Source organism: Cryptomeria japonica, chromosome 11 (assembly GCF_030272615.1).
Source record: "Cryptomeria japonica chromosome 11, Sugi_1.0, whole genome shotgun sequence".
In the NCBI taxonomy this organism is placed as follows: domain Eukaryota; kingdom Viridiplantae; phylum Streptophyta; class Pinopsida; order Cupressales; family Cupressaceae; genus Cryptomeria; species Cryptomeria japonica.
Window position 1 is genome coordinate 217327838 of NC_081415.1, and position 25524 is coordinate 217353361.

General features: G+C 38.0%; 1 protein-coding gene across 1 annotated transcript in view; it reads right to left on the reverse strand.

The window, feature by feature from the left end:
* Positions 1-25524, reverse strand: part of LOC131063820 (probable LRR receptor-like serine/threonine-protein kinase At1g56130) — a 101467-nt gene that overhangs the window by 55864 nt on the left and 20079 nt on the right. The window contains 1 exon segment of the mRNA XM_059214032.1: positions 15733-15804. Coding sequence (XP_059070015.1) covers positions 15733-15804 — 72 coding nt within the window.

Below are 25524 nucleotides of genomic sequence, written 5' to 3' on the forward strand. Positions count from 1 at the left end.
GTCTAATCTAATTAAATAAAAGGGCCCGAAAGATTTGTTATTAAATTTGGGGCCTTACAACAAAATAATTAGATTTATTATTTAATTATATCGGGGACATCACAGGATATGCAGATGTCACCAGCAGGACCGACCACCTTGTTTGTTGATAACGATGGCATTATCAAGTTAGCACGAAATCCAGTCTTCCATGAACGAACGAAGCATGCAAATGTTCATTGTCATTACATACGTGTTGTGCGTTGCACACGTTCCCTGTTGCCGACAGGGTCCCCCTTCCTGTTTTGAGCTTTCCGTCCTTGCCCTATTGAGTTTCGCACAGAGTTTCTCGCGTCTCTTCGAGCGAGTCCGCGACTGACCCGTAAAGTGATTGATGTTAGAGTAATGAGCCAATGAATCTTCCCGGCTAGTCTAGCTCTCAGGCGTGAACGCCAAGAGTTTGTTCGAAGTTTTGAAAATCACCTTGGGTAGGCGTAAGGTAGTAGGAATTGGCGAACCCCGCCAAGCAAGAGCAGTGCGCCTAAAGGTCGCACGAAGACCAAAGTCACCATTTTTCGCACAAGAGCTATGAGGCAGATTGCATAAGGTTTATCGCCGCGATGTTTATAAGATTTGAATAAGAGATGATTTTCGCTTGCTGATGAACAATCGAATTGCCTGGCCAAAATGCCTTAGAATTCTGAAGCCTCCTAAATCCAAATTTGTGGAATTTGGCAAAAGGCTAGTCTGAGGTCTGACGTTTCGCGCAAGTTTTCAAAATTGCCTAAGGGGCAAATTTCAGACCTAGAGGCCCAAAGGGGTTAAAAATTCCACTAAGTTAAACTTGCCAAAATCGCCCAGGGGGCCGAATTTCGGACCCTGGGGTGAAAATTTCAAAGTCTGATGTTTCCCATTTGGTCCGAAAATAATGTAAAGGGCCTTTAAGTGTTGCAAAAGATGGTTCCAGGTCCGAAAATTGCTAAAAGATGTCCAAATTCGGACCCTGGGACGAAGGCTGGAGGGTGTAAAATGCAAAATATCCCCAAGTAGCCTCCAGGCCCCGAAAACGCCTTAAAACCCCCCTATTTTCGGACCCTAACTCTGAAATTTGAAAAATGGCAAACGTAAAAGGGTTGCGCAAGAATAGCGTTCAGGTCCGAAGTTCGCCAAATGTGTTTCCAACTCCGAAAAGCACTTGGGCATCCATTTTCGGACCCCAGGGCGAAAAGTGTAGGTGCAAGATGTCGCAAGGGGTAGCTCAAAGTCTGAAAACACTTAATACGCCCATTTTCGGACCTTGGAGCGAATATTAAAAATAGAGATAAAGTGTGAAGTATTCCAAAAACGCTAAAAGCCCCGAAAATCACTTAAGTTCTTATTTTCGGACCCTAACGCGAAAATGTAAAGCGGTGAAATCGCAAAATACTCCAAAAGTGCCCCCAGCTCCGAAAATCACTAAACGATTACATTTTCGGACCCTTGGGATTAAAATGAAAACGTGAAATATTTGAAAAGGGACGCACTTGGTCTGAAATTCGCCAAAAGTGCTTCCAGCTCCGAAAATCACTTAATACGCCCATTTTCGGACCTTGGAGTGAAATTGAAAGTTTTAAAAGGCGCCGAAAGTTGCATAATGCATCTCCAGGTCCGAAGTTCGTTTTATCCCCCCATTTTTGGACCCTTGCTCCCAAAGTTTAAAAGTGCATCGATTTTACATGAGGCGTCTTTTGGTCCGAAATCATTTTAGATGTCCATTTTCGGACCCTAGCCCCGAAATTATAAAACGCGAAAACAGCGAGAATTACGTTGAGGTCCGAAAGTCGCGAAGGGCGCTCAAGTCCGAAGTTTTATTTGCGAATAAGGGCGCCGTGACTCTTGAAGTCACGAAAATCGTGAAGGATGGCATAGTTCTATTGGCAAACACTCCGAGTCCTCCGAAGTTTTTTTTTCAAATCGCCAAAACCCTTCCTTGGGTAGCGAATGCATCTAGCGTAAACTGCGAATAGTGTTGGAAGTCCGAAGTTTTTTATAGGAGTCGAGCTCCGAAATTCACCAGGAATCGCCAAAATCGTGAAGGGCGCCGTGACTCTAGTGTTTTGCAAAGCTTGCAAATAGCATTCAGGTCCGAAGTTTGTCTAAATTCATGAAATACACTTCACAACCCCCATAGCCTCAGCAAATTGAAAAATCGTGAACCCTCCAACTCGCAGAAGACGTTCAAGCTCCGAAGTTTTTATTCGTGCATATAGGCGTTCAGGTCCGAAGTTTTGAAAAACGCGAGGTATGCCTTAAGGCCCAAAAAATTCTAGAAATCCCCAGAATCGTGAAAGGTGTTGAATCCTCCGAAATTTGCAAACGAGGAGGTGTTAGGTCCGAAGTTTTCCTCAGGCTCCAAGCTCCAAAATTCGCCAAAGGCTTGCAAATCGCGAAATATAAAACGCGAAATTTGCGAAACTTGCAAGGAAGAAAACGCAGTTCAAAATTTGAAAACTCTCTGAGGTCCGAAAATAAGAAGGTAAAACGCTGCATTAACTCCCCCTCGATCATTTAAATTCAAATTGCCAATTACCCAGGGTAAAACCATTTAAAAATGATAAATTCTCTTTTGTCCAGCAACCGCGAAAATTTAAAACAAAGAGATAACCGTTGGAATTCAAACTTTGCAGGATCGTCCGTTCATTTCACGCGACAAGGTCGGGTAATCTCTTGCCATCCGCTCCCATCAGGTAAGTACGCTTTGTCGCGTATGATCATTTGAAAAATGCTTACATCGAATAGACAAATGCATGAAATTTGATCACAATGTTTGAATTCTTGAAATCTGCATCTCTTTTGCTCATAAAACGTTGTTCAAAGCACTCGAAATTTTAGAATTCACTCCTAAGGCTTCACCAGAAATTGCATCTCTTTTCAAACTTAGGAAAATTTCCATGCTTTGCCTCTATTGAAAATTAATCCAAAATCCAGAAATGATAAGTATAAATGCGCAGTAAGAAATCTTCATGAATATTCTGGTTTCAAATTGATCAAGCTGTTAGCTAGAAATATTGCTCCATGTCCAAACTAAACTTTAAATTAATCCCGGCATGCTGGAGCGTTTTGCTATCTAACCTGCATTACTTTTCTTGTATCACCTAGTAATCCACGTCCGGCTGTGCAGGATAAATGCCTAAATTGGCGGTGGAATCATCAAAAATGCCCGCTGCAGTCGAAACCTCACGAGCATCCAAATCAAATATCTCGCGTAAGGTTGAAAAGATGAAGTATCAATATCAGAGGGGAGGATTGAGGGAGTCTAAAGTTCAGAGTGTCTGGGACAACATTGGTGATACTGACCTTGGCCATATCGATATTCAGGACTTCAGGAATCGGGTCTTCTCACCCAACGCATATGGCAGGCCTAAGTAGATGGTGGAAAGTGGCATTGCCCAAGCGGCGGGTTTTCCTCCAGCAATACAGAACTATGAATTAGTAGTGGAGGCTGCCCGGCATTATGAACCGAATTCCAAACTAGTGCCCCTGGAGAATATGACTATCGCCGACTTCTCTCCTGAGGCCATTGGTGATGCATTTGACATCCCCTTTCCAAACAATCCCACAGCTACAACCATAGACGAAGCACAAGGGGCATATGATATGAATCCGGCCCGATGCAAGGCACTGATCAACAAAGAATGGTTCAACCAGAATTATGAAAAAAACCCCTAGGAGTGATTTTCATAATGAACATGGGGATATGGTCACCTTACTTAGCCAAGTCATGGGACTTCCTAAGTCCAGCTACTTTGAAAAGTGGATGTTCTATTTTACAGAGCAGGTCTTCGCCAGAAAGTCTAAGTTTGACTGGGCCCAGATCATAAGCGATAACATCCACACTCAGCTGATTGAGCTCGAAACGAAGAAGTACTTCACCATGACCTCTTATTTGGTCTATATGTTCGCCAAGAACCAGCCACTGCCAGGATTGATAATGAAAGGTGAAATCGGGAATGGGCCCGGTCAGGTGAAAGTCTATGATTGTCACCCCCAGCTGCACTACCAAGATATAGCTCAGAGGGAAAAGAACAGGTCGGCTTATGCGGTTGGTCAGTATGAACGCGTCAATGACACCTTCACAATGCGCTTGGTCAGGCTAATGGAGGGAGGGTTACACATAAGGCTCTCGGAGCAAGCTACTACTTTAGTGCAGAGGTATGGAGCTTTGTTCATTCAGTTCCCAAGGTTTTCCTACATCCGAATAGCTGGCTTCGATGGTGCTGCCCTCCGACTTCCACGGTATCCAACCGACAAAGTAATTCTTATGGAGGTTGCAAGGCAGTCACGCTTAGTCGACATCTTACTCCGAGAAAGCAAGCAGGCTGGATTCACATTTCCTATGATCATAGGCAACCATGATGTCCACTTGAAGACCCCTACCCTAGCAAAGGAGTCCCTTGCAGAGCTGGCCTCTTATGGCCTACAAGACCATTTTCCAAGAACATACTTCGATCATAATAATCTGGCAAAAAGAGCCTATGGTCGAAGGTACAGAGCAAAGGAGTCAGTTGAAGACTATTGGAAGAATTGCTCTGATGACTACGAGGTCAGGCGACGGGAATATTCTAGGCTGAGTGTGCAGCAGATGCGACTCTTTGAATACCGTCGGGTCCTAGATCAGCTCACAGACTCAGGGAATTGCCTCCAAGTCCGAGAATTTGAAGCAATAAGGCATCTCTTGCCAGGCATTGATTGGTCCCAGGACCCAATCACTGATTTCGAGGCAGTCATGGCAGCCCTAGCAAGGTACACAAATCAGTGGTTACATCAGCAGATCGAGACGCTAGTCCATGAGGGAGTCCAGTTCACTTACCATTTAATGGGCAGCCTCGATTCTCAGTCTTCAGAAGATGAAGAAACATCTAGTGCACTCCGGGAAGGAACTGAGAAACCAGAGAAAAGAAAGAAGGCTAAGGCTTGCAGAGGGACTCGGACGTCCAAAAGAACAAGAAGGGAAAAGATTCCTATAAAGAGACTGGAGGTCACTTCATCTTCAAAAGATCCCAGTTCGTCCGATGATGCTGTAGAATTGGATTGTATACCTACTCCGCCTTCCCAGAGCGACATTGATGCGTTTGAAGCCAATGATCCTCCTGTGCCTGATGTGCTAGACACTGAGCTAAATGCCCTCGAGTTGACCGAACTGGGTAACCAAATAGAAGGAGAAATTCCATCCACAAAGGGGGTCAAAGTGCACGAACCTACTCAATAGAGCCGTCACGAGTTGCTGCTCCACCATACAGCCAAAGATGACTCCACCGTCGAGGGAGAACAAAGGATAGACGAGACTCATGAGCTCAAGAGAACTGAAGAACGACCTTCACATGAAGATGTCAGGCAGTTGTTCAACGAAATATTGGAGAATTCAGCTGCAAGCAAAGAGCTTCACACCTCTTTCGCTCCTCCGGTGGCAGGGCAGCTGTGAATTTGTGGTTAGTCGGTTGAGAACGTAGGAGAACAGAATGCTGACTTGACCTTATCATCAACCCAAACAGTACCTCAAGAGTGGCTGATTGCCAGAGCCCACCGCAAGGCCGCCACCAAACCACACATTGATCTAGAGGATATCTTCTCACGTATAGATCAGGCAAAAGCTAAGGGGAAGAAAAAGACCAGGGCATATTCTAGAGTGACCAAAGACGAACAAAGGAACCACACTCTTCATATTGCCACCCCGCCCGTAGACAAGCCAGCAGATCAAATAACACTGGCAGATTATAGCATCACAACTGTCCCCATCGGACGAGCTATTTAAGGATTCAGTGCAAAATATACTCAGGCAACTCGAAGAGATCACAGCGGAAAAGGACATGTATCGGGCCCGTGCTGAGCAAGCCGAAGGATACATCGATCAGCTCCTAAGGCCATTGCACAATCCCTCTGAATCCCATATTCCCCCGACAGCACTGGCGCAAAAGACCACAACTGAATTTGAAGGAGTTCGGGACGCTGCAAAAGCCGTCAGGGAATGGATGCAAGACGTCAAGAAAAAGGGAGAGCAGATCCTTAGGGAGGTGAAAGAAATGGCCCTTCATCGAGAGCTCACTCTAGTCAAGTTATTGGAGGTAAAGAAGGAATCCCTTCATATGCACGAAGTGGCAGCCACTACCCTTCCACTCATGAGAGCTCTTTTCTGGACACACGCGCAAATTCCCACATTGTCTGCCATCCTGGATCCTCATAGCATCAGTGTTCTCAAGGAGTGGTATTGGACCATCACCATGAAGAACGACACCAAAGAAATTATTGACAAAGAAAGTAGCGCATGTGAAGGAATTCTGGGAAACATGCAAGAACTAGGTAAGACCATCCTCCGATCAATGGTTTCAAGATGGATAAACGACCTATCCGATAATACAATCCAGCTGGAGTGGGAAGAAAGATTGGGGACGGATAAGATTTCCTATTCCGCTAAGGACTTGAGTTTTGCTGGTCAGTTCCATTCAGACATATTATGCTTTGAGCGTAATCGCTCCAGCTGGAAGGACGGTTTAAAGCACATGGACCAGTATCTCGAGGGCATGCAATACAAAATTCGCCATCCTCCCATGCCTCCATTCAGTCTGCTCTTCCAGTTGTGTATCAAGTTCCAGGAATACGTTCGCGAGGAACGGGCAGCAGGTCGTGATTTATAGCGGGAATACCTGCATGGCAAGGATCAATTTCTAGAAAAGGAGTGTGAGACTGAAATAGAGAAAGTAATTTCTCAAAAGTGCTTTTTTCCCTCCAAATCTTAAAAAGTGCACTTTTGCACAAAAAGGTGACAGTTGACTTTTGGTCAACAAATGTAAAGCTTTATTTGATGCACCTTTTTGGACTATTTCAAATTGTTGTAATTATCCCTTTTTGGGTAGTTATTGCCCATTTTGGGGTAGTTATTGATGTTTGTCTCCCATTTATGGGTATGGGCAGCCATGCTTTATGGATGAATCTGGGCCACTTGTTTAGATTAAATCTAGGCCATTCATTCTTTTTGAAGCCTATTTAAGGGACTGGTTTTCCCTCCTTTTGTAAGTTCTTGGATTGTTGCGAAAGCTCTGGAGAAATTTACAGGAATTAATGCAATGAATTAAGACTGTTTTCAAGTTTCCTTGTGAGTGCATGGTCTCCTTCTTCACTTAATTTAGAAATCTTTCAGTTATGTCTATTTATTTTACATAGCATTTTTCAATCAAGCATCTGATAGAATCCTTACAATCCATACCATTAGAGAACGGCTGATTGCTTTTTTTTCCGCATGGTTAATCTGGACCCTTTCCTGCTTAGGTCGGTTATCAAATACATACTATGAATGTAGAAGTTCTAATATTGTACTTGATAATATGAAAATCTAGTTTCTCCTTTGAAGATTGCACTGGATTTATGCAAACATTGTGTTTAAGTAGCTGGTGATGTTTAATCTAGTTTCCTGGAGGTGTCTGTCTGCTTGATTGAATTTGCTATCTTAGTTAGAATTTACAGTTCATGTCTCTCTCTCCCTCTCTATCCTTCCCTCCTTTTTCCCCTTTTATTCAGAAAATCTGCAATCCTATCAAAAACAGTATCAAATTAACCGAAATCATCCGATAGAAAGATCGTAAAAGCTCCAGGGAACTTATCTATAAATAGCCAGTTAAACGTAAGTCCCCCTTGTGTTTCCAACATAAACACATCAAGCCACTGAGAGATCTCGCAGCCAAGACCTGACAAAAGAAACCTTGAGGTTGTCTCCTTTGATCAAACTTAGAAAACAGCATTAGAAACTTCCTTATCTCAAGAGAGTAGGATATTCAGTTGGTTATTCCATTCTGTGTTGGCCATATGGAGTTTGCAGCAATGTGATTTCAGACACGTCAACAATACGGCAGCTGGTTGAAGACAAGATCATAGACTTACAGTATGTTCCTACAGCGGATCAGACTGCAGACATTCTCACCAAGCCACTTGGTCCAGACAAGTTTGTCAAATTCAGAGGACAGCTTGGTGTAGTGGATAGATTAACCATTAAGGGAGGGTATTACGATAATAGATAGTTTCTATTTATTGTTAGTGGTTATCTACTGTAATATTCTGTAAATACTTAGTTAGTTGTTAGCTAGAATAGAATGTTTCTATTCTTCATGATCCTTTCCTAAGGAAACACCGTCTTTCTTCTTGTATATAAAGATCTATTGATCTCTGTTAATATTAAGCAAATATTTTACCAATTGCTTCGTAATAAAAACACTACAAAGATCTTCATGTCTACAGCTCAAATTGAAACTTCAATTTGAAGCCCAATGGTGATCTCTGTATGAAATAAGTCAGCTAGCTAAGGGGGTTTTCATCCCCGAAAATAGAAACTAAGGGACGAATTTCGTCCTCAAGAAGTTTTGGAAGAACTTAGGTTCATTCCAGTAACATAATAGAAGTATTCACAACTCTAATTCTCCAAACAAGCCCACCTCCTTATATAGCTTCTTGGAGGGAAACATTCAATTTAAAATTATAATACTTCATTTTTCACCCTAAATGACCTTTTTGAAAGATTAATAACATTTGAATGTGTAGAATGACCCCCCATGTGCAAGGCGACAACTTTGAGATCACTTTTACACCTTTAAAACAAGGTATTACACGTAAATTGTCACTTTAATATTTAACATTAGAAACTTAAGTGAATATTTAAATTATTTTACACAAGTTGTGGAAAGCATTCAAACAGTATAGAAACCAAATTTTGATTTTAGAGTATTGAAAGGGGGGTATAGTAGTACCTTCTTGTTGGTCATATCATCCATGATAGACTGTATCATTGACAAGTTTTTTTTTTTCTCATCACAACATATTAAATTTGTTATACATCATTAAATCTCCAAATCCAAGCCATACCAAGTGTTGGGAGAAAAAGGTATGTTTGAGCGAGTCATACAACATGCTTGAGCCGTACTATGTGTAGCTAGACATATGAAGAAGGGGTTGGAGCACCCATTTTTTGAAGTTGTTTATTGTTGAAGGGGTGATGCCTAGGTTTGGGAAGCCTTATTCTCATCTCTTAGAGAAGGATTTATCATGTTTATGTGATTTATGAAGCTTTTTGGGTGTGTTGCTCCAATTTTATAGTCATATCAAAGTGGTTCAGATTCTGATTTCCTTCTAACAGTTTGATAATATTTATTTATAGTGTTTTTGGGTCATGTTAGAGGAAGGTTGAAGTTCTTAATTCATGGTTTTTTCAGTTTGAAGTGAGTTTCCCTATTTTCAAAGTGTTGCATCAGCTCATAGAATGGGTTGCAGCGTTTTACCATTTTGCATTAGGCCTGGTTTATCAATATAATTAGGCCATTAGAGCATTATCAGATCTTCATCAACCTATTGTTTCATCTATCAAAGTTACTGTGCAATTAGTTCCTTGATAAACAGATTTATCTATGTCTAAGATACTGAGTTCGTAGGTCTTGAGGCCCATGCTTGGACCTGGTCCGCGCATGTTTTCGGGTTTGCACCTAGGTACGCATTGGATGCAACCTGGGTGCGCCCTGAGTTCTCTATGGGTCCATGTATGTGGATCCACAAAGAACTTGGGGCCCTTGGGGCACAACTTGAGCCGCACCTGAGCGAACCCAAGTGTGAACTCGGAGTGCTGCCGGAAAGTCACTTAAAAGTGACTTAAAAAAGATTAAAAAAAGCTCTTTTTTGCCTTTTTTGAAAAGAAAACCCTAACCCGACCCATATAACATCTTTTAAACCCAAAATATGCTCATTCCTTCTCTCTTGCTTTCATATTGGCATTTTGAAGGGCGGGTGATTATTTTTGAAGGAGATTCTTCATGGAGTGCTTGAGGAAGGAGGAGAGTTTGCACAAACGAGATTCAAGCATCTAAGGTAAGCATTTAACCCTATTCTTTGATCTTTTAACGAATTTTTTCAATTTTTTTTTAGAAAAAGATTAACAAGTTCTACTATTTTTTATAATATTTTTTGACACTTTCATTAGTTTTTACATTGTGTAATCTTGCATTTTAAAAATAAAAATTCTAATTTAAAAATGTTTAATTTCTTATAATAGCAAAAAATTCAAAATGGCAACAAGTTCGAGTTTAGTGGGTGGGGGTTACAAGACTCAACCAAAAATTTAAAGTTGATAGAGGATCTCCTTTATGGAATTATACTACAATGCTTCGACAACTTCCAGGAGGTGGGGGATATGAATGGAATTGTAAATTTTTTTAAACCAATTATAGGTGCTCCTATTATCGAGTGAGACATCACTTTTGTGGCCTTGCTGGGAAAGGGATTAAAATGTGTGTAGGGCCAAATGAGCAAGGGTTGTCTACAACACAAATAGCAGGATTCATTAGAGAACAAGAAGAAGCTGATCAAACTGTAGCAAGAGAAAAACTAAGCGCTAATCCATCTGCAAGCAAAAACCAATGACTTTACCTAAAGATCATATACTACCAGGAAAGAATTCTCAATATCCTTTCTTGGGGATACCCTCTATGCAAGATGAAGTAGAAAATCTCAATCTTTCCCACAAAAGAGGCCCATTGGACAAGGCATTTAAAATGGAAGCAATAGATATTGCAGAGCAAAAAATTGCAAGTTGCATCTATGCCAATGGTCTTCCTTTCAACTTGGTGAGATCACCATATTGGTGGCAGATGGTGGCAACAATCAATAATGCATCTTCTGGTTTCACAAGTCCTAGGTATGAAAAGGTGCACACCACCTTTTGGCAAGAGAAGAATTTTTAGAGACATTACTCAAACCAATTAGAGACTCTTGGGTTGAATCAAGTGTTCTTATTATTTCTAATGGAAGGAAGGATTGCAAAAACCCGTCCATTAATAAATGTTATTGCAGTGTCCCCCAAAGGGGCAGTGTTTTTTAGGGTAGTTAATTGTGAGGGGCAACTCAAAGATGCACAATTCATTTCCAGAATCTTCTTTGATTCCATAGATATGGTGGTTCATGAAAATGTTGTCCAAGTCATTACAATGCAAAGGTTTGTAGGGCTGCAAGTGCTTTGGTTCAGCAAAGATATGCGCACATTTTTTGGACACCATGCACCATACACTTCCTCAATTTGGTGATGCAAGCAACTGGCACTCAAATAGAGTGGGTGAAGGAAATATACCAAGAATGTGAGAAGATCCAAATGTTTGTGACAAACCACCATATGTCACAAGCCATTTTCAAGAGTTTCTCGAAGTTGGAATTGCTGAAGGTAAATTTAATTTATCTATTTAATTTTATTTATGCCATGTTTAATATGTATATGATATTTATGTGTTAGTGACATATCTTTAACATGAACTCAGGTTGCTGAGACTCGATTTGCATCACATACAATACTGATGAGATGACTTTTGAAGGTGAAACAGGCATTGAGTGCCATTGTTATTAGTAACCGATGGGGTGTTTGGAAGCAATCAAATTCAAAAAGGGCCCAAAAGGTTAAGTCATTGATCCTAGACGACAATTGGTGGTATCGTGTGGAATATGTCTTGAATTTCATCAAGCCTATCATGAGTATGATTAGGTATATTGATGCAGATGCAACATGTTTGGGGGAAGTATATGGTGGCATGGACACCATGATAGAAAAAATTAAATTCATAATAGCAAATAAAGAGAATGACCCTGAAGAAGTTATTTTCAAAAGGGTGAAAAAAATCATTCTTCATCATTGGAACAAGATGACCACGCCAGTGCACCTCCTTGCACATGCATTATCTCCCATGTACTATAGCAATGAAGTACTTTCTTTGCTAGGGAGAACTCCACCATATAGAGATTTTCAAGTTGCTACTGGGTACAAGATGGCATTTGCTAAACTCTTCACAAATCCTGAAGAGGTTGAAAGTGTTAGGAAAGAATTTGGTTTGTTTATCTCAAGAAGAAGTTAAAGTCCTTGTGCCATTAATGACCAATCCAAAATGGATGGTACTACATGGCCACCATGGTCAAGATTATATGTTCCTCGAACCTCTTGCAATCAAGACTCTATCACAAGTTTTTTTATTTTTTATTTTCAACATTTGTACTGTAGACTTTAGCATTTAACATTCTTTAATTTATTTTGCATTATTTAATTTCAAGTTTTGTTAGTTTTCTCTCCAATTTCAACAAGTTGCAAGTTCTTCTGCTTCTGAACAGAATTGGAGTACACACTCCTTTATCCACTTAGTGAAGCGTAACCAGTTGGCTTCAAAAAGAGCAGAAGACTTGGTTTATATTTATTCCAATTTGCATCTTCTAATACATAAGGAACAACAATACAAGGATGGGTCAATGAAGCATTGGGATGTAACCCTTGAGTGTACCAACTTGGATGCAACTATTGATGATCTAGCTAGAGTCACTATGGATGATGGTGATGAGATACCTACACCTGATGCACCTAGTGGGAGTGGCATTGCTTTGGGTTCAAATGATTTTGTATTTGAAGCAAATGATGATGATCTTGCTCTAGATCCTTTTGATGATTGATGAAGATAGAAGACAATTATTATTTTTGATTGTCAGTTTTATAATTGTAATGATTTTGATTTGAATCATGAACCTGGACATATATGAATCTATGATACATTGATATGTATTATATGGCATATGAGGTAATTTGATATTATTGAAATTCTAAACCATCAATCAACATTTGGCATTGACCAATAATGAAGTAGCATGCTATTAAATGTATTTAATTTTATAATTTTGTATATTTCTTTAAATTTTTGCATATAATATGTATATATATCATAGCTGGAAGACTCATAGAGTACTTGCCGAGTCTTGAAAAACTTGTGAGATTTTTTGCTCAACAAGTATTTACACCATTAACTCGCACAAAAACTCATGGAGTTTTTGGGAAAAACTTGTGACAAAAAATCGGCGATTCTTTGTCAAAAACTCGACTGCATAAAAAAAAGAGGCTCAAGCATGTCAAAAAATTATCTAAATTTTATTTTTCCAAGTCAAACTCAATCTCTTCATTAGAATATATACATCAAATATAACATGTATAAGTCACATTTCAATGTCTTTTTCTTTTCCTTTATACTTAAATGTTATATTTCAATGTGTCTTTTTCTTTTCCTTTCTTATACTTTAAGTTATATTTCATGTATATATTGGTAGGATGTTTGAGGGTGGTTTCAAATCTTTAGGGATTATAATGAAAATTCTAGGTTTTAGAAGATCTTTTAAATTTTAAGACAATCAAATTTCAGTAATCAGGAGGCTCCTATCAGCATTCTCTCACTCTCTCTATCTCACTCACTTTATCTGCCCCAAATTCTAGACCTATTTCTCTCCCTATCACTCTTCTTATATCCCCTCTCTCTACTACTATCTATCTCACTCTCTCCTCTCACTCCCAAGATCTAGATCTCTCTCTCTCTATCACCCTTAGACCCCCACGAGGGGTGCTACCATCAACCTCATTTTGGTGAGGTGGAGGAACCACATTAGACTCCGAGGACTAGACCCTAGTTCTACCTCTCCCTTAAATTTCACTAGAGCTGGGAAGAGGAAGATGTAAAATGTTTTGATGTAGTATTTACTTTTAATTTAACAAAAACAATTTTCTATTTTATTTTTTTTAGACTATCAACCATCACCATTCCACATGAGGATGCCATTTTGTACCCAATTTGCATTTAAATCAATCAAATATATCTAGACTCAACTTGTTTCATTTGTGTACTCATTTATTGACTCATTGGATGCATCTCCTCATTGAGTTTGGCAAAAAAAATGCATTTCTAATTGAATTTAGGAAAAATTTTAAGTTGTCGAGTTTTTGTTAAGTATTCGCTGATTTTTTCTTTTGGACCTTCGCAAGTTTTTTCTTTTGGCAAGTAGTTCAACTATGATACACACACACGCACATGTATAGACAAACCTGACCCATGAACCCAAAGGGCAAAAATATTTTGCCCGAACCCACAAACCGGGTTCACATCCCCGAACTTGAGTCCAAACCCGAACCGGTAACTTAGATCTATGTTAATTGGTTCATTTTGGTTTTGTTGCAGCAATCTATTCTTCTGATCCAAACTTCACATCAGCATTTTGTCTTTCCTAATGTTGTTGGTAATGCATGTGATATAACTCTATAATACCTTGAATGGTAGTATTGCAATGGTTTCATCTTTGCATCTTGTTGTAATTGTAATTCTCTAAATAAGTGAGAAGTGGATGTGTTTGTGCAAATGCACTCTACTAAATAAGCGAGAAGTGACAACACTTGTGTAATTGCACTCTACTAAGTAAGTGAGAAGCGACTATGATGTGTAATTGCACTCTGCAGAATAAGGGAAAAGTGATTGTGCTTATTGTAATTGCACACTCCGCCAAATAACCATAGCAGTGTTTCCTTTCGATTCTTGCATCAACCACATTCTACTAATGAAGTGTAGACTCAGCTGGCTATGCCACTTGGTGTGCTTAGTTGATGATATTACTTCATGTTGTTGCATCTTAGTTAATTTGGTGTGGTCCTATATATTGTATGCTCTCTCACCTTGCTCATCTCGAGAATTGGGTGATCCAATAATGATAAGGACATTGCATTGTAGCTTTATTTTAGTTGAAAAAAATTCAAAAAATTTAGGGTGGTTATTACTGCCAGTTAGGAACTTAGAGAAGTGTGCAGTATAATCCAAGAACCCAATCTTAATTTATGAACTCTAGGACCAACATTAGTTCCCAAACTTAACAATGGAGAGATTTTACCAGTAAAAACGTGTACTTGGAAAATGTCCATCATTTCTTCTCTTTTCTTCTTTCTAAGGTTCTTCTTCTCCTCAAATATCTCATACTAAGTTTGGACCTCTTGCACAACTTCAAGTAGGACTTGTGTGCAAGAAGAAGCATTTTGGACAAGAATATGAACAAGGTGGAATCTTAGGCAATTAATACCTCCTCCATATTAAGTTCAGTTTTGCAAAAATTGTAAATCATTCCCCTTTCTTTGCATTCAAGGTAGTATTTTACCAACAGCAATCCTTCCTTATTGATGGAACCATTATGACAATTTGCAAATATTGTACAAAAAAAGGGAAAACAATTACGTTTGAAGATTTTTAAAAATAGATGGAAAAAAGAATGGATAAGGAAAAATGTTATTATAAAATGTGATAATATTTGGAAAGATAGCAATAGTAAGAGCATCTTTAAAAGTAAATATTTCATTAGCAAACTCAAATGTAGAGGAGAAGATATTGTTGTATATTATTTCCTCCAAGTCTTTAAATGAAGATAAGTCATTCCTCCTATAATTATTGTGTTTTACTTTATTTATGGTGGTTTGAATAATTTTTGCTGAATTGGTCAAACAATGATTTATGAATTGATTTGAATTGTGTTCCTCCCATGTCGTTTTCTCAAATATTCATATTCAAAAGAATATTAGGAATGATATTTATTTTCAAAATCATATTATTAAGTAAAACATTTGTAGAAAGGAAAATTTATTATGATATTATACACATTACAAAAGTTCAATTCTTCAACTCTTAACTTAGGTCATAGAATTCCTTCTCAAGTGAAGGATACAATTTAACGCTATTCAAACGAATTGTTGCATTCTAGTGTGCTACAAAATATAGTAATTTTAATATTTCCAAACAAAATCAAGCAGAAAAATTAAAAGAACAAAATATAACTTTGCATGTGCATATTTTATGAAACATATGTTTGTTCATTGTTATATTTCAGAAGTAGTAGTTAAAAGGCACAATTTATCAAGCTTACAGTTGTTCCAACTTAGTCAGGTTACCAAGCTCTGGTGGTAATGTTCCATTAAGATTGTTTGACGAAAAGCTCCTGAATTGGTAAAAAACAACCATGAGAAATATTTGGAGTTGTCCCCATTTACATAGTACTATGAAGAATGGTAAAGATAATTACTTATGAATGACATGAAAAGAATAAGCATGCATAAATTCAAATAAATTAATCAAGTCCAATAGACTGAACATAGAATTCTATGAAATTTCTTCCCAAAAAAAGCAGAGATATAATATATGCAATACACAACTAAAATTAAGTCAGAATAAATGATCCGAATAGGATTCAATTGTGTTGTAATTTTCTTCACCATTATTGTATCTGTATTGTTGTAGGAACTCAAAGAGGCTTTTATGATCCATAGAGAATCGTTTTTATGTAATTTGATCACTACTAACCTATATTAGACTAAGGAAGAATTGTGAAGGTATCTATGAACTATTGAAATAGGTGCAAAAGTAGTTAGGAAGTAGTATAGAAGCCCAAAAATGTTCTTTAAATTGTTTGAATTTTTTATTTGAAAAACTAGGTCTTAAGATGTTGTTGTGCTGGACTGAACCCATTCTAATAAACACATGACAGATTCAGTGTTGACTAAACCTGTCCCAAAAACACCCTGAACAAGAACAGAATTGTGCACAATAGATGTCAACACCAAAAAACCAGCAATGGGTTTCTTCGAGATCCAAACTGTCTTAAATAAGAATGAAACTAGAATAATCATTTGCGTTGGAAGATAGACCAATTTGTATATTATCTATTGGGTTGGTATGTTCGAAAGTATCTATGTCAATTGTTCAAAATCCTTTGGGTAAAAGAGAGTCTTCAAGAGGAATTGAAAAATCATCTAGATTTTGATTTTGGTTTTGTAGAGCTTAGTGGAAATAGAGTAGCAGAACAAAGATTGTGAGATGCAAACCAAGGATGATGGGTTGATTAGTTACCTAGAAGGTAATTAATAATTAAAAGAAGAGAAGGCAAATATTCAAAATAAAATAAAAGAGGTAAATTTTAATTACTTTTTAGGGTTGTTGGATGTTGCCTTTGTTGTTGTCAGCCTCATTTCTATTAGTTTTTGTTGGCATATGTTGGCATAGAAGTCTAAAGGTTTTGAAACTTGTTGGAGTCTGACAAGGTTCTCACAACCACATTAGGACCCATCAAATTTAACTCATCTTTAAAGATTAAGTGTCTCCTTTTCTTTTCTTCAAGTCAGCTTTCTTTGTTGGTTTCCAAACTCATGTCGGGGTCTGATGAGGTTCTCACAACCTCATCGGGCTCTAACAAGGTTCTCGAAAACTTTCTACATTCCAACAAAGTTATTGAGCTTTTGAAAGTTAAAAGTTTCTCTCTTTTGTGTTGTTCTTCAGGATTAGTTTTGAAACCTTTGTCAAAAGTTGACAAGGTTTTCATAACCACGTCAAGACCCAACAAAGAACTCACAAATATGAAAAAGCTTCAATCATTTGCAAAGAGAATTTTCAAAAACTCATAAGATTGATCTTCAGCTATGTAAGGAGGTTTTGAAAACACTTTCAAGACCTTGTCTGGTTTTCAAAACCTATGAAATCTCCGATCGGCTATATTAAGTCATTACTTTCAAATTTGGCAGCAGGAAGTGTCATTCAAGGAATTCTTACATGCACCTACAATTAATGATCGACATTAATACTCCTCCACCACACAAAAGAATTGAATGCAAACACATATAAGGAATTAAATCACCAAAAGAGGCTCATTTTAACAAGCATTCAAAAAGAAATTTGCAAAGAACGAAGGAGCAAGGTTGTGGAGAACCCATAGAGAGAAATTGCAATAGAAGACTCAATCTGCTTAAAGGTATAGTAAATTTAACACTCTATTAGCTTACTGTGTAGCAGAAGGTAATTTAAAAGGAGACTTAGTAAGTTCAAAGATGGGAACACAATACAAATATTCTCATCTCTTGAAATTCTACTAAAATCATTTCCCAAACACAAATTATCTCTATACTCACTCAATTTCAATCACCATGAAGTACAAGTATTTGGGCTAAGAAGATTGGTTGAGTTTATCAAGTACTCTGCCAGAAATAGGAGACACAAATCGATGGCATGTAAATATGTGATTTTGGGGAAAGGATTGACAAAGAAGGTAGACCCACGGTGCAACTATGACTAGTAGAAAGTGAGTTTTTACAAGCAGCAGGCTTTCCAATAGCAGTGCAATGTACAGACCTAGTAATTGAGTTAATAGACCATTATGACCCCGAGCCTTGAAAAATAAGAATGAATGGTAACAAGATGATTATCACTATGAACAAAGAAACTTTCAGCTCATTCTTATGTTTATTTAATATCCCCTCCCAATTTCTGAAACCAAACAAGCAAAAGAACATTGTATGGTCCAAAGGCATGGCAAGCCAAGGACGTTTTCACCTTAATCCATTAGCAAGGAATGGTTCACTATCAATGAAAGGAATGTAACAGGTCTATCTAAGGCATAGGTCATCTCACACCTTATCGCTGTCCAAGGGAACATATTGCAGATCAAACAAAGACAAGTAATTGTCTCCTCCCTTTTCGCTGATCAAGGAATGATTATCATGATCTGCAATTAGTTAGTTAACTAATGACATTTAAATTACAAGGAAGAGGCACGATTTGGCAAAAGGTTGTTGTACATACTACTTGGAGATTAATGAATTTGAAAGTAATCATAACGTTTTCCCTATTGTTTTGACAACATTTGTAAATTGAACAAGCATTTCTGAAGGCATTGATGGCTCCTAGTGGGACGTACCATAGTTATTCCAAGTCATATCATTGTGCATGAGGCATTGGAGTTTGCATTTCCCTATTTGAAAGTGTCTTCGACATGTTCATTGTTTCCAAGTCTTTTCAACATGGACGAAAAATGTATGGTGAGATTTGGGGGAAATATATACTTGTTGTACTTATTGTTCTAGCAACATGGTAAGATATTACAAACCTGTTAATGTCAGGTTTTAATTATCAGTTTGATAGATAACCTTTTCCAGTGTGTGTAGGTGTGTGTAGAGGAGTTTCAAAGTGGGTTTTTTAGTAGTTTGCCATTGGGTGGTATCATTATGCTTGTAGACAATGTTTTTAGTGTGTCAACATAGTTTTCAGTTCTGATATACAAGGGCAATTAGAAGCTACAAAGTTACATCAGATCTACAACAGCCTTTGTTTTTGAAAGGTTGCTAAGGTGCGGAAAATGCTTCCTAACACTAATCTAGTGGGAGAGTGTGCAAATTTTCTTTACAAGTCTTCTATTATAGAATCAGAAACACATTCACAAGTAGATAATAAACATGCATAAGATAAACACAATGAACACAAGATATATCTTGAGGAAAACCCTTTCGGGTGAAAAAGGCCACACCCCAAAAGCACAACGCTTTGTATTCCAGTAATCAAAATCTTACAATACAATTGTTATCACTTGGACCTGCACCCCTGTTTGCTAAGCTATCAACTCAGCAGGCCTGTGACACATGGGAACCCTCCTAGGCCTGTGGGTTGCCTAAAAAATGGAGTGAACCTCCAGAGTAAGCTGGTTCTTTTCAGATTCTGCACCTAAACTAACAATTTCTTTAGGGGAAAAGAGTAAGGAGGAGAAAATGCAAAACTAAAACTTGAAACTAAGGTGATTGCACCAGATGGTATTCTTTTTGGAATCTATCTAAGCAAAAAACACACAGTACAGCAATGATAATAAACCCTTTTTTACACTGACCAACAAATCATAACCCTTGCATCAATGCTTCATAAACAGGCTGGATAATCACAGTCCTAAGAGGGAAAAAATCCTTTTTTCACAACCTAAGACTATTAATCATTAAAACACAGCTTATGACCTGCAAGTAGTATATGTATTTCTGCATAAGGCATCAAAAGGAGATGTAAATTTTAAGGGGGGCAAAAGCCAACCACCAAAGAACTGACTAACCCTGAAGATGCAGTAACAAAGAAGGATGAGAAGTAGAGCAGCAAACCAAGCTATTATCCTTGCCAAACAGGTATCACCAAGCTTTATAAATCCTGAAAATGTGTTACAAAGACATCCATTCTTGCAGAGAGAACCAAAAAATTACAGTCTGCTCCAAGATGAATGAATCAGAACCCTTACAAAAATGAAGGCTCCTAGTATATATGCCTTTTTCCAAAGTTATCAAGAAGACTCCACCTCCTCATTTTAGGTCGAGCAAACTCAAAAACCCTACTTTTTAGGCCTCAAAAATATCTCAAAAGGGATAAACCTGAGCCAAAAGGCTAAGTCATCCATTCTGCAAACATAAAACCTCATAAATGCAACATAAATGCTCCTGAAATGTCTCTGAAAGGCCTGCAAGCCCTCATAAATGCAAAAATATCCCTCCCTTTGCCCAAACAAAAATATCTAATAAAGTGATTTTTTTTTTTAAAAAAGATTTATTATTATTTGGTCAGACATTTGTTTGACTTTATTTTTATTTATATTTAAAAGCTTTAATAATATAAAAGTAATAGAATTGTTTTAATTAAAGTGACAAAAATAAATAAATCACTTTAATAACACAATTTTATTATTTTTATTTATTAAATAATAAAATGTAATAAAAAAATATATATTTAATAAAAGTGTTTGATTAACACTTTAATAAACAAAAAAAAATTTATTATATTTTATTATTATTTTAAATATAAAATAAAATAACATCAAACCTATGTTTGATAATAATAAATATTTTTTTAAAAAAGAAAAACCTTAAAAAACACATTTGCTCATATGCCTTAGAGGGCGCATTTCTTGAGTTTTAAAGTCATCTTGCATAGGAAATTTGAAAGGGGACAAAGTGATAAAAATCACTTAGGAAGCTAAAGAAAGTTACAAAAAATAAAGTGATTAAAATCACTTAGAAGCAATGCGAACCCTTGCCATTTGGCCTCCAACCATATTGCGTGGCATAGAAGGGAATCGAAAATGATTTTTTATTATGAAGACATTTTTAGGGAAACATAACCCTAAAATCTTGATTCGCCTCTTCACTTTTGCTCTCGATAATTCTGGAAACGGCTCTGCACTTCTGGGCGCCGCTTAGGGTTCGAAGGGAAAAAAGTCATGCATTCTTCAGTTCTGGGCGCATTTTTTGAGCGCTGGGCCTCTGTTTCTGCTTGGCCGGCTCCTTGACTGCATTTTTTGTTATTTTCGGGCTCATTTTGTAGAGCCGCTGTGAAAATTCCTTGCGTTTCTGGATACTTTCTGGGTGTTCGGAGCTCGGCCTCCTTGCTGGGCGCGATCTTATCGCTTTTGCATCCATTATTCTGCATAGGGCCGCCATTTTTATCGACTCAGGAAGGAAAAAAGCACAGGTCCGCCATTTTTATCGATTCTAGAAGAAAAAATGCCCCTTTTTTGTAATATGTATGGCTTTTCTCTGTGTCTTTCTGAAATCTTTCATGTATTCGAACCTGTTCGGCATTTGCTTGCATCTTTTGAGAAAATCCACTTATGTGATCTGTTGCTTTTTTTTTGAAAAACTTCATTCCTTTGGGTAATTTTCTTTGTATTAACATTCCAATAACATGAGCTCAAGCAGCCATATAGCCAAAAAAAAAGAAATTACTCAATTTCCGATGCATATGCATAATGCATGTTATTCTGTTCTACAAAGAAAACCATCCACAAAGGCGCCATCTTGCATCAGATTGAAACAATGATCTCTCAAATACCCAGACATCTCGAACTAGCACCTTTGCATCAATATCTCCAGCAACACATTTTCCTTGCAAATCATACGCTGCAAATTTCTGGTTAGTTAACACATCAAGGGTGACTTGCACAAATGCTTTATCCAGGTTGTCTTTGTCCACCCCGATCATGCGAGCTTGTAATGTTTGTACTTTAACAGCAGGCTCAATCATTTCCCAATGCACACGAGACCAAATACCCTCCCTTTGCTTTATTTCCTTTTGAAAATTGAATACATATTCTCTGTCACAAGCTTCCGTAGCGATGTTTGATCTTTTTGTGCTAAAAATGTGTTTATCTCCTTATAGTGTTGTACAGCCTCTCGATAGAACTTTGGTTTAGAGTAACCTGCAAGTTTTCGCAATTTGGCAATTGCATATGCAGGCCTCTGAGATCAAATCCTGCCTAGTCCTCTGAGATCAAATCCTGCCTAGTCCTTTTCCAGCCCGCCCTTGTAAAGAATCTTTGCAAAAAGGAAACAGGTTCAGGAGGTTTATATGGTTCCAGAATTATTCCAGGACTTACAAGAGAAAGCTGCAAACCTACCTTTTGCCCTACTTGGTGTGGTGCTCTTGCTTGCATTGTAAAATTTCTTTCTCCTTTTACTGAATACAGTGAATCATACACATGCCATGTATTATATCCTAACATATTGGCAAAGATTTCCTGATCCTTTGCATTGATTCGATGACTATATCCATTTTTCTGTTTGTCCTTGCAATAGTTTTGATGCTCAAACATTCTGTTTGCTCTTTTGGTTTTTTCCTGAGACTCCTTCGACATTTATCTCCTTGTTTGGCTGCTCTGAATTTTCAGAAATTAATGAAGCTGTATCTCTATCCACCATTAAGGATATATCAATATGTGATGCCATTGCACTTACTTTCTCCATATGATTTTCAGTACTAGCTTCTTCAATACAGATAGCGTTACATTTCTGATTAAATTTGCTATCATCTCCCATAGCTGCAAATATTGGGCTTTCAGGATCACTTATCTGTATTAGATTGTAGTCTTCTAGTTTAGGTGCAGTGCCATTGGCATCCTCTATTTCAAACGGTTCTGTTTTTTGCTCCATATACATACATTTATCACTTCTGTTCAGCAAGTATTTACGAAAAGCAGCTTCATTGTTCTGCATATCAAGTAGGATTGATTTCTTTGAGAGCTCTACTTCATGACTCCCTCCATTATCTAGATTATGGTAATAATACTTTCCTCTTCCCTAGTATCCAGAACTGTTGGAGCTTCTCCATATATTAGACTGATTTCTGGGTTCAATTTATCTACAGCAAAAGGAAAGAAATGATACAGCACCTCCATGACACTTTGGGTGATTCATAACTAATGACTGCAATCAAAGTGCTATGATGGTATGCTGCTACTGTGAATGTCTTATGATCTTTGAAATCACCTTTCTGCTGCTCTATATGTGCTCTTCTTGGCTCTTAGTGGTGTCTTGAATAAGGTTTGCTAACATTGTTATTTTCCCTTGAGGGACCTGTGACTGCTCTTTTACTAACTTTCCCATAGTGTACTTGGACTGTATTCATCTTTAAAGGTCACTGAGACCTTGTGTATCAAAACTATGCTTGCTAGACACAGTATGAAGACTGTGACATACATCATTTGTCCTTAAAGCTTTTCTTCTCTGTCAAACACCATGGCTGCTCATACTCACAAATAGCCCTTTACTGCATGGATTCACGTCCTTCTAAACCAGGTAGTGATTTTAATGATCTTATAGAACCCACAGCAGAAGGGATGTGAGAGGCAGATCCAGCATAAAGAAAAACTCTCTTTAAACTTGCACTCTGATTTGATTCAGCCTGTTGCAATTGATATGCCACTTACCAACCACCTCCCAATCCCATATTTTCAGGAAGAGAACCATTTATAGAAAATTTTATATGACCATTGTTCTTACTAGAGTTTTCCAAAAATAAGCTGCCAGCATCTTATGAGTGTCACCAACGTGAGCCAGGACAACAATGATCATGTCTTTGTTTGCCCTCATTTGACCTTCCAAGTGATGTGATTCTTGAAAACTAACATCTTCAAACAAATGTTCTGACTTGCCTTCATCATCATGCCATTTAAAAACAGCTCCCTTCGTAACTTGTCTTCCACAAAACTCACGTTTTGAAGGTAGGTCAACATCATATTCAATCAAGGGAATATCGCCACGACAGAGAGTAGGATCATTTACCTCAAGCTCTTTTTCAACTGCTGATGCAAAATCAGACTGTGAAAAGTCTGAATTTTCATCTTTAACTTCATACTTATCAATCCATTCTTGAGTGGTCCTCAATGCAAGGCACATGTGATGGCAAAGGACTACTGGTCACTTTCAGAAAATTAGAATCATGTGCATGCTTCTTCAAAGTGTCTTCGTTGTACTTAATTGCATCTTTTTCCAGAGTAGGTTGTATCCCCATAAGTGCTGGTCTATGAGGTGTCCAGCTCGCATGTAGCTGGAATCTGATAATTGGTTTGATTCTTGATTGTCCACACCCACATAAGGCTGAAGTGAACTTGTGAGCAGGGCTTTATCCTCATTCTGGTGTGGCCCAGGTGACTGATCTCCTATAAATCTGACTTTATCTTTAAACAATGGCTGCCATTGTTTTGCAACTAGTACCACAATCCGAATATTTTCTGACCATAACTCCAGCCCCGCAATCAGGATGAAGACTGTTAATTTCAGATGGAATAATGACTAGAATTTGAATGTCTTCTCCCCTTTATCACCAGCCCTGACATGATTTGATTGTATTAAACCTTGATTTTCTTCACATGAGCTGGGCTCAACCCTTGTGGGAGCCGCATTCGTCTCCACTCATCTTAGTGAATTTTATGACCAGCAAACTGTCCTTTTTCCTTTTCCTTTTCCTGCACATGAAACAAACCTGTTAGCAAAAAATGCATATTTATGGTGACCTTCCTTTGATCTGATTTTGCCTTTTGGAGATTCCTTTGTGATGCGAGCTATATGCATTTGATGTACGTAGGGATCATATATATATATGCGTGCATTAGTACATATGTCAGAAATGCAGCCAGCTATTGCTTAGAACAAAATGTTCTAACACATTGTTTGTTTCAACTTTTTTGCAAATATCAGAAGGAAAACATCAACGGACCGGGGGGGAGCAGCAAGACGAAGGCTACGACGAGCGTCTCTCAATTGTCCCAGTCATTGAGGCAATGACGGGTTCCACTTCTGACATGCCTTATTTTTCTTTGTACTTGCATACATATATGTATATTTCTCTTCTGCATTGGATATACGTAGCTAGTCCCACGGCTCCTGTGTGGGACGCATTTTGAAAATGAATAAAAAATACTTTTCTTTTGCAATGAGATGTTTTTCTTTGATGTTACAGAATAAAAGTACTTAGAAACATCATCTTTAAAACACAAAAACAGAGAATAAGTATACACTAGCTTTCTTTTGTTCATGCTAGCATCTCTCAACCTATTTTTCAGCCAGGAGCGAAAAATAGGTAACAACAATATCAACACTTAGCTTCTTCAACAGGAGTCTACAACTACAACCACAACCTAGATTAATTCCGGCAGTATAACACTTCACCTACAAACTTAACATAACTAATACTCTCCAAGGCTATCGTTTATAGAGAAATACATCAAACAAGGCAGCTTCTAGATGAAGCAACAAGATGGGGTCGTGCAAAGCATTTGGACCTATTTTTCGGCCACCAAAAAGCATGCAAATGACACATGTATACCTCCAAATGACTCCCCAATCAAACCTCCTAAGTTGGGCATCAAAAATTATTATTTGGAGGTATGACAAATGCTCTCATGCATCTTATAACCATCATAACTTACAACACTTACAGCTGTAAGAGAATCCGTCATTAATGACTAATATTAGCTTATTCTCTTACAACTCGACATAACCCAACTTGGGCACCCAACTCCATGCAGAAGGTATCTCCTGCCACTCGTCCAATATGTCATAGAATGTATCATAGGCTGACACATGTCAAGATC